The sequence below is a fragment of the Vulpes vulpes genome, chromosome 12, assembly GCF_048418805.1.
Source record: "Vulpes vulpes isolate BD-2025 chromosome 12, VulVul3, whole genome shotgun sequence".
Taxonomy (NCBI): Eukaryota; Metazoa; Chordata; class Mammalia; order Carnivora; family Canidae; genus Vulpes; species Vulpes vulpes.
In genome coordinates, this window is record NC_132791.1 from 152,505,647 (window position 1) to 152,515,381 (window position 9,735).

Here is a 9,735-nt window from a genome sequence, read left to right on the forward strand (position 1 = left end):
AGCCCCCCCCGCAGCCCCCCCGCAGTCCCCCGCAGCCCCCCGCAGCCCCCCCGCAGCCCCGCAGGTGAGTATCGGTTTTCTCCTCCCGGGCGGGCTTTCGGTCTGGAGGAGGCGGGAGCTGCCTCCGCTGCCCCGATCGTATCGCGGGGCGGGGGCTGCGCCTTCCGTGGGACGGTGACGGGGCGGGGGGGGGGGAGGGGGATGTGTCACCCAAATACCAGAGGGCGAGTCCGCCCAACCAGCCGGGCAGGTCCGGCGGAGTATAAGAGCGCAGGGGAGCGGCGGGCCGCACACTCGGCGCCTGTCCCCGCGCCTGTCCCCGCGCCCCTCCCGCGCTCCGCGTCCCGCCCGCGCTCCGCGTCCCCGCCATGGCCCGGGGTCGGGGCCTCGCGCTGCCCTCGCCGCCGCCGCCGCTGCTGCTGCTGCTGCTGCCGCTGCTCCTGGCGGCGGCGACCCGCCCCGCGGCCGCGCAGGGCAACTGCACGTGCGCCACCAACAGGATGACGCTGTGCCGCGCCGACGGCCCCGGCGGCCGCTGCCGGTGCCACCTGCCGGGCGCGGACGCGCCGGTGGACTGCTCCACGCTGACCGCCAAGTGCCTGCTGCTCAAGGCGCGCGTGAGGGCCAAGAGCGGGCGCGCGCTGGTGCGGCCCGGCGAGCACGCGCTGCTGGACAACGACGGGCTGTACGACCCCGACTGCGACCGCGACGGCCGCTTCAAGGCGCGCCAGTGCAACCAGACGTCGGTGTGCTGGTGCGTGAACTCGGTGGGCGTGCGCCGCACCGACAAGGGCGACCTGAGCCTGCGCTGCGACGAGCTGGTGCGCACCCACCACATCCTCCTGGACCTGCGCCACCGCCCGGCCGCGCGCGCCTTCGACCGCTCCGACCTGGACGCCGAGCTGCGCCGGCTCTTCCGCGAGCGCTACCTGCTGCGGCCGCGGTTCGTGGCGGCCGTGCACTACGAGCGGCCGACCATCCAGGTCGAGCTGCGCCAGAACGCGTCCGACAAGGCCCCCGGCGACGTGGACATCGCGGACGCCGCCTACTACTTCGAGCGGGACGTCAAGGGCGAGTCGCTGTTCCCGGGCCGCGGCGGCCTCGACCTGCGCGTGCGCGGCGAGCCCCTGCAGGTGGAGCGCGCGCTCATCTACTACCTGGACGAGAAGCCCCCCCAGTTCTCCATGAAGCGCCTCACGGCCGGCCTCGTCGCCGTCATCGTGGTGGTGGTCGTGGCCCTCGTCGCGGGCGTGGCCGTCCTGGTCATCACCAATCGGAGGAAGGCGGGGAAGTACCGCAAGGTGGAGGTCAAAGAGCTGGGGGAGCTGAGAAAGGACCCGAGCTTGTAGGGCCCGGGGGGAGGGGCAGGTGGAGGCGCGGGGGGGGCGGGGAGGGTTTCAGCCGCGGGGGACCCCAGCCCCCCCTCCCCGAGGGGACCCCGCCCCGCCCGCGCGCGCGCGCGGACTCGGCCCAAAGGACACGTGGCTCTTCCCAAATTCCCGCCGCGCCCCACCCCCACCCCCACCCAGTTTGATCCATCCTGGGTCAGGTCACCTGTCTTTCCCACGTGGGGCTTCAGGGGAAGCGTTTCTAGAATTCCTTCCCTTTCGGTCCCCGACCAGAACCCCGACTGGAAGAGTTCAGGCAAGTTCGGCGCAGGCTTAGGTATAAGAATCACGTGCCTGTGTGACAGCCCAGCACCGTCTGCCATAGACGACGTCGATGTCGAAAGCTTCCAGGGGCTTCTGTCAGGGAGGAGGAGGAGGAGGAGGAGGGCGGGGGTGGGGGTGGGGGTGGGGTGGGAACAGCGCTTGCACTGTCTTGGCTTAAGTTATTTTTGATTAGCTCCTCTCCTAGCGCGCATGGCCTTGCTGGTGAGAAAGGAGTTCGCCAGCCGAGCCCGTGCAGCGTATGCCCGTTTGCTGTCGTTTGGGTCACCCACCACGGATGCTTGGTCACCGGGAAAGAAGCCTGTTTCAGCTGCCTCAACACATTTGGGATGTCTCTGTTGGAGGGTGGACTCTCCCCTACAACAAACTCAGCGTCTGTTCTTCAGCCTGCCCTTATTATTAAAGCAGATGTTAGTAATGTTTCTTTTGTAAAATGTTTGTACATATTTTGTCTTTGATAATGCTGCTGTGATTTTTTTTTTAAAAGAACAACAACAACAACATGAATTTAATAAAATACGGAAAAGGCACAGACCAAAAGATGCAGTTTGTGAAAACGCGCTCCAGATTCGTATCACTAGAGTATCCTCTCATTTCCCACCACTCGGGGATCTTATTTCAAATTATAACACTTATTTTTTTTCTCCCTTTTCAGGAACAGGCATTTCATTTTGCCACTCTGGTGTTTTCCTGAGATGCGTTAACAGGCTGGCATCAATACTGGTCTTTCTGAATTAACATGGCTTGGAAACCTCCCTCAGAGTGCAGGAGGGTGGGTCCGAGGCAGGAGGCTAGAACTAGCTGCCTGTTGTAGGGAAAGGGGACCAGCTTTAGGTTCTCTAAGAGTCTCCAGTGGAGAATGGAGAACACTACCTTTGTTTCAGGAGCTGTATCTCCTCTGAATCCCAGCCCTACTTGGAAGTAGTGGTATTATTCCCATTTAGCCCCTGGCGATGTACTTCCTATCAAATCTCTTGGCTCCCAGACAGGTTAAAGGACTTGGCCATATAGTTACAGCTAGTCTGCAGTGGGCCCTACCTCTGGTTTGGGAGGGGCGGGGGGTGGATGGCACACACACACACAGGTTGTTTTCCTAAAATTTCAGTAGTCATATGCTTTAAAAACTTGTACTTCCTATTAGCTGTCAAAACTGGCGACCTATCGCTTCTCAGCCTTTTGGCTAAGATCAAGCGTAAAACTGGCAGCCTCTCTCCTTCATGCTTCTTTCCTCATTGTCACTCCTTTGTGTTATGTGGAGTATGTTAGAAGGTCACTGTTTGGTGGCCTACAGGTAAACAAGTTTCAGCAGTTACCAGGAAATTGGTGCAACAGTGGGTGTGCACAAAGGAGGGAGTGGCTCGTACACCTGACAGTAAGTAGCTAAATCCAGGACTTGAGTTTCTTCCCCTGAAATCCATCGCTTGTTCCTCCTCCCACTGCCACTCTGTGGTTTATGCCTACCTCTCAAAGGCTGAAACACCAGTTAAGAATCGGGGAGGAGGCTTTCGGCTTCAGCCTTCCCAGCTTGGGGCGGATCCCTAAGTCTGAAGGCACTCCTGCTAGGGTGACACTCCCTTCACCCCATGCCCAAAGTTGTCTCTGGGTCAGTTCTCTCCTCTCTTAAGGAGGGGAGAGGGGGAATGTAGGCTGGCTTCTCCAAAATACAAGTGCCTGAGGCTAGAATGGGAGCTGTAATAGTGTGAGACTCTACTCTCCTTCAGCTCCCCTGAGTCACTGAAGTGCCTTAGCTATAGGGACCTTGGCCATCACTTCTAACCCAGCCTCTCATTTCACGGAAGGAACAGGTGAGGGATTTCTCGAGACCAATGTTGCTGTGGCACAGCTGGAAGGAGACAGCTTCCTGTCCCCTAGTCTGGTATTCTTCTCACGACACCAGGCTGCCATTGTTTTGAGTCACTTCAAAAAACTGTCACTTGACTGCCTACAAAATAAACAGAGTAAGGATTGAGTGGGCAGCTGAGCAATGGGGAGAGCCCTGAAAAAGCCTGTTTCTTCGTAGAGTATCATTTGTGGATAATTTCTAAATTCCAGCAGTAATTCAGGACTAAGTCTTGGCACTTTATTACGCTTAATACTTCCCAAAAGCACTTTTTACACCTATCATCTTTGAGACATTGGTTTACTGGAAACAACCCAAGTGATGACAAATCTGAGTTCAAATCCTGCTCCACAAAGCAAGTAAGTCCCTTACCTCTGTGCAGTTTCCCCATTTGCTGAACGGAACTTACAGATCTCTTTCATCAATGCAAAGCTTAGATGAAGTAACTGATCAAAGTGCCTGGAAGGATCTGGGCACTTAGAGTACAGGGTATCTTAAATTTCCTCCTCTCTTACAGATCTTATCCATTTTGCCAGTCAGAAAGCTGAGGTCCAAAGAGATTGGGTTATACTCAGGATCACACGACCTCCATGTGCCAAAGCCAGAGTTTAGAACCTTTGTCTTTGGCTTCCTAGCCCAGGTCACTATCCCATGCACCAAGCAGGTTGAAATACTTTTCTTAATCACTTTTCACCCCTCACACTTGTGTTTTGTTTTGTTTGTTTAGTGTATATTTTTATTTTATTTTAAAAATTTCATTTAAATTCAATTAATTACCTTATAATGTATTATTGGTTTCAGAGGTAGAGGTCAGTGATTCAGCAGTCATATATAAGACCCAGTGCTCATCGTATCATGTGCCCTCCTTTATGCCCATCACCCAGTTACCCCACTCCCCTATCCCTCTCCCCTCCAGAATTCTCAGTTTGTTCCCTATGATTAAGAATTTCTTATGGTTTATCTCACTCTCTGTTCGTCCTGTTTTATTTTTTCCTCTGTTTTGTTTCTTAAGAGTGAGATCCTATGATAATTACCTTTCTCTGATTGACTTATTCGCTTAGCATAATGTCTTCTAGTTCCATCCATCATTGCCAATGGCAAGATTTCATTTTTTTGATGGCTGAGTAGTAGTCCATGATATATATATATAATATATATATTTATATATATCACATATATATATATACACACACACATATACATATATACAATTACGTTTTGAAACTCAGCTTGCATCTACTGAGGGCAGGATTATCCAGACCTAGTCTCTCTCCAGGGGTTAAGCCTCTACCTCCAGGATTTCCCCTAGAACACTCCTTCACTCACTGCTTTGTGCACAGGCCTGGGACTGCCCTTGGAAGGAATGTGAGGAGCAGGTGTGGCTCACCAAGCAGGTCATAGCTTGTCTTCTGGGCCCTATGGGAGGCTCATCTGATTTCCTTGTTTCGGTCATGGGGGCTTTCTCCAGTCTTACTATTTCCTTAAATGGAGCAATTAAAAAAAAAAATCACATCATTTTTTCCCTGCTCACGTATTTTTGGCTTCAGTATTTTCCTAATAGAATCACAGAATGTCAGAGCTGGAAAAAAGGATCATTGAGTATGTGACTCCATTTTGTTGATGAAGAAATGGAGGCCCAGAGAGGAGAATAGATTTACCCAAGTCAGGCAGATTGGCAGCATTACCCTAGAGCACCAATACCCTGATTTCTATCGTGTCTAACGTTTGTTCCACTTGTCTCCCTAGTTAGTCTCCTGGTTATTTTTATTTTTTCCTTGATCATTTCTATTCTTAAATTGTGTTGTTCTTTAGCTTTTTAATATTGCTTAAATAGGAGAGATACTTTGATTACATGTAAAATGTATGGACTTTGAAGTTAGCTGGTCTTTCAGACTTTTGTTTTCTTATTTGTAAAATAGGTAGAGTCTTATCTAATATGCTTGATTTTAAAGATTACATAGAAGAGGGGTGCCTACCTGGCTCAGTCGCTGGAACATGTGACTCTTGATCTTGAGGTCATATATTTAAGCCCCAGGGTGGGGGTAGGGCTTACTTAAAAAAAAAGATTACCTAGAAGATATGAAAATACTGAATATTTTGTAAATCATCACTCTTGTTAGAATGAAAGCAAAATCCCCAAGAATCTGGGAAAAAAATAACGTAATGATTAAACTCTCTCCAGCAATGTGACTAGCATTCTTAAGGGGATATCTCTGTCCCTTCCCTAGGGAATTAGGATAACCTTGGAAGCCACCTATTTACAAAGGCAGGGGCATGGCCCACCTGGTTTGTATAAGATGACTGCCCACACCCAGTAGGATACCTACGTTATAGTATGAGAAAGAAATAAATGTCTTTGTTTTGAAATTACATTATTATTAGGTTTGTGTAATAGTCTTTTATTTTATTGTGGCATAATCTTTTTCTTTTACTAGTTTGAGTGTCTATAGTGTTATTCCTGTAACTGATGAAAAAATTAAGACCCTAAAGGTTAAATTACTTGCCTATGGCCACAGATCTAATATGTGGCACATCTGGGACTAGAACCCAGGCAAATTGGCCTTCAAATGCATGCTCACAACCAATGTGCTGTATTGTCTCCTACAATTTATAAATTTGCAAATTGTATATTAGTTTCAACTATATTAGTTTCCACTAATTTATTATGTGTTGACTCACATCCATTATCTTACAATTTCCTTAGGTCAGAGGTCCAACATAAATCTCTTCGACAGAGGCAGGATAGTATGCTGGTTAAGAGCATGGATTTGGGGAATATTTCATGAATTGAACAGATATGGTTTTTCTGGTGTTCATTCGTCACTTTTTCCATGCTTACCTGCATCCTCACAACCTTCTCACTGGGGAAACACCTCCATTATGTGAGTCTTGGTGGGATGCCAGATGTTCCTGTTCCCTTGGTGGGAAATGGCATGTGATCTGGCTCAGCCACTGAACTTTCCTGCCTTGGACACTGATAGGGGACATGAAGGTATACATCAGGCCACTTGATAAATTACAGCAATGTCAGTTTCACAGGTGCCACACGTATCCAGTGGCAGCAGCAGCAGTGGAGCATCTCAATCAGACTGTCCCATTATTTGACCTTTGCCATATTTCCACTGCCAAGTGAGCCTTAATTGCTTAGCATTTTCTGAATCTGGCTCTCCAGCCTTGCCATTGATTCTGTCAACTTACCCCATATCCTCCGATAAATTTTTTTATGCTTAAGTTTAGCTAAACTCAGTTTCTGTTGCTTACAACCAACAATCTGACTGCTAGACTCCTTGCCTCTCTAGAATTTAAAGCCCAGAGGCCGAGATACTTATTAATTATATGATCACATAAGTAAGGGCACAATTTAAAAATGAGGTAAGTGTTGTAAAGAAAACGAGCATATGTAGAATTCTGACCGAGTCTTAGCAGGAGACACATCCTTAAGGAATTGACACTTAATTTGAGATGCAAGGTATGAGTAGATGTTATCTGTGCATGAAGAGAAGCATTTTTGGTAAGGGAGAAGGGCATGTGCCAAGGTCCTGAAGCTCAGGGAGTATGGTTTATGTGAGGACTTGAGAGTAGACCAGCATAACTAGAATATAGATAACAAGGGGAAGGTAGTACTACATGAGGCCGGAGAAGTGGGCTGAGGACAGACTATGGAAGACCTTTCAAGCTTATTAAATATTTTGAGCTTTGTGTAAATTTGTAAATGGAATGCCCTCTGTGCAGAAGGATAAAAAGACATACTTTTAGTTGGACTTAACCCTGATGTGCAGGGATTGGCATCTGGACTGGTGAGAACCTTTGTGTGATGAAAAAGGGGCACCCTCCTCCAATGACACAGCCTCATCCCCACACCAGACAAGAGCATAGGGAAATCATTGAAAGAGTATCATATTTTTTAGGGGATAACATAATCATATTGGGTTCTAAAAATATCACTGGCTGGATGGAATATGGAGAACAGACTAAAAAAGAGTGAGAGTAGAGGAAAGGAAATAGTAGAAGACCAGTAGAAGAGGAATCTCAGGTGAGGGATACAGGTAGTTTGAACTGGGAGCAGGTGTATAGGATAGTGGTGGTGATGGAGCAAAGTGGGTGGATTGGAGGAATATTTGGGATACAAAATCAATAGGACTTGGGGATGGATTCAATATGAGGGTGGTAAGGGGGAAGGAGATGTCAAGAATGGATCCCAGGTTCCTGGCTTTCATGACTGGTTGGTGGTACCCTTCATCATCTGTGGCAGAGAACACAGGATTGGGAACATCTTTGGTGAAAGTGAAATGATGAGTATGGTTTTCAGACACGTAGGATTCAGCTAGGAGTTGGATATATATGTCTGGTGTTTTATGGGCTGGAGCTGAGAATTTGGGAGGCATAGGCATATGGGCTTTGAAATGCACTGGAATATAGGCAGTGCTTCAAAACCATAAGTAGGGATGGGATTGTCTAGGGAAAGGTAAAAGACTGAGAAGGGAAGAGAACTAACACTGTGCCTAAAAAGGCTCTAGCAATTCAAGGGTTAGAAAGAGGAGAATGAATTGCAGAAGGAAACCAGGAAAGGTCAGAACTAGGGGATGAAGACAGAAGGACAAGCCTACATTGGTACCAGGAGACAAGACCAAGTCAGAAGTTGGGGGCTACTGATCAGATTGAGAGGGAGTTTTGGAAGGAACAAAGCCCCAGACCAAAAGAGACTTGAGTATCTGCCATTCATGATTACTCTCCACCCACTGCCTGCTATCTGGAGGCGACCATTTGGGAACAAGGAGAGGGTTGGCACGTGCAGCTCAAGTGACCCATTTGTGAGTGCTGGGGGGAGGCAGGTGGCTGAGACTGTCTGGGTGCAACTTCTGGCAGAGCTACTTGTCAGTGTGTGAACTTGGATCCAGTTATTTAACTTTTTCATGCCTCAGGTTTTCCTTACTTATAAAATGGGGACAATAGTATACCTACCTCCTCAAAGGGTTGGTAAGATAAGTAAATACACTAGTACCCATGTGTGCTTAGACCAGGGCCTGGCATACCACAAGTGCTCATAAATGTCAGCTGTTGTTAATAGTTATGTTAAACTTGAATACACATTGTCCAGTGCAAGCTCATGAAGGAAGGGGCTGTTTCTTTTTATTCACCGCTGCATTTTCAAAGTCTAGCACAGTTCTTAGACCGTAGCAGGTGCTCAATAATTAATGCTGATGAAATGGCTGGATAGATGAGGTAAATATCGATGTCTCCCTAAATGGCTAGCTGTGGCCTGGGAGTTTCAACAGAACCAAATGTGTCCCTTTGACAACTGTAATTAACCATTTAAAGAGATAAATTTCATATGCTTCCACCTCTCGCTCACCACTCAAAATAATATTTGGAAGCAAAAGGGAGATAAAGAAAACCACTTAGAACTCCATGAAGGTTTTGTTAATGAAAAGCAATGTGGAGGGATGCGTGGGTGGCTCAGCTGTAGAGCGTTTGCCTTTTGACTCAGGGTGTGATCAGGGATGGAGTCCTGCATCAGGCTCCTTGCATGAAGCCTGCTTCTCCCTTTGCCTGTGTCTCTGCCTCTCTCTCTGTGTCTCTCATGAATAAATAAATAAAATCTTTAAAAAAAAAAGTAATGTGGAATGCATTTGAATAATTTATGAGTGGAACAAACACAAAACAATAAGCAAGGAAAATACAGCATGAAAGGATACACAGAAAATTAATAGCTTTACTATATAAAGAACCGAGACAAATTGATTAGAAAAACAAAGCTCTAACCAAGGCCTTAGCTAGCAACCTGGGGCAAATTAGAAAGGGCTTCTTCCCCCCAACTCTGGGCAGATAAATTTAGAAAAAGTCACCCCATATAGTCGGACCCAGTCTTGCAGTGCAGGCTTGCCAAGTCCACAGGTATGCAGGTTGCTTTGAAAGAAGAAAAGGGTGCCCTTCCTCAGTTGTGTGGGCACAGGTAGAAGACTGGAATCAGACTTGATTTTGGCCACTGCATGCCCTTGGCCTTGGTATAGCTCATATACAGAACAGCCTTATGAGATGGTCCTGACATCAGTAGAAAATAGACAAAGGTCACAGATAGACAATACCAGAAAAGGAACTAGAAATGTTAATAAATATCTTTCCTTTTAAGTTTTATTTATTCGGGATCCCTGGGTGGCGCAGTGGTTTGGCACCTGCCTTTGGCCCAGGGCGCAATCCTGGAGACCCGGGATCGAGTCCCACGTT

At 48.1% G+C, this 9,735-nt stretch overlaps 1 protein-coding gene across 1 annotated transcript; it reads left to right on the forward strand.

Moving 5' to 3' along the window:
- Positions 1-108: 108 nt before the first annotated feature.
- TACSTD2 (tumor associated calcium signal transducer 2) lies at positions 109-2,200 on the forward strand. The gene has a single exon (XM_026006993.2). The coding sequence runs from the start codon at positions 369-371 to the stop codon at positions 1,347-1,349; it is 981 nt and encodes a 326-aa protein (XP_025862778.1). The 5' UTR covers positions 109-368; the 3' UTR covers positions 1,350-2,200.
- Positions 2,201-9,735: the final 7,535 nt, after the last annotated feature.

Bases quoted from the DNA above. Each gene is read 5' to 3' on its own strand.
- TACSTD2 (XM_026006993.2), top strand. From the start codon at position 369: ATGGCCCGGGGTCGGGGCCTCGCGCTGCCCTCGCCGCCGCCGCCGCTG.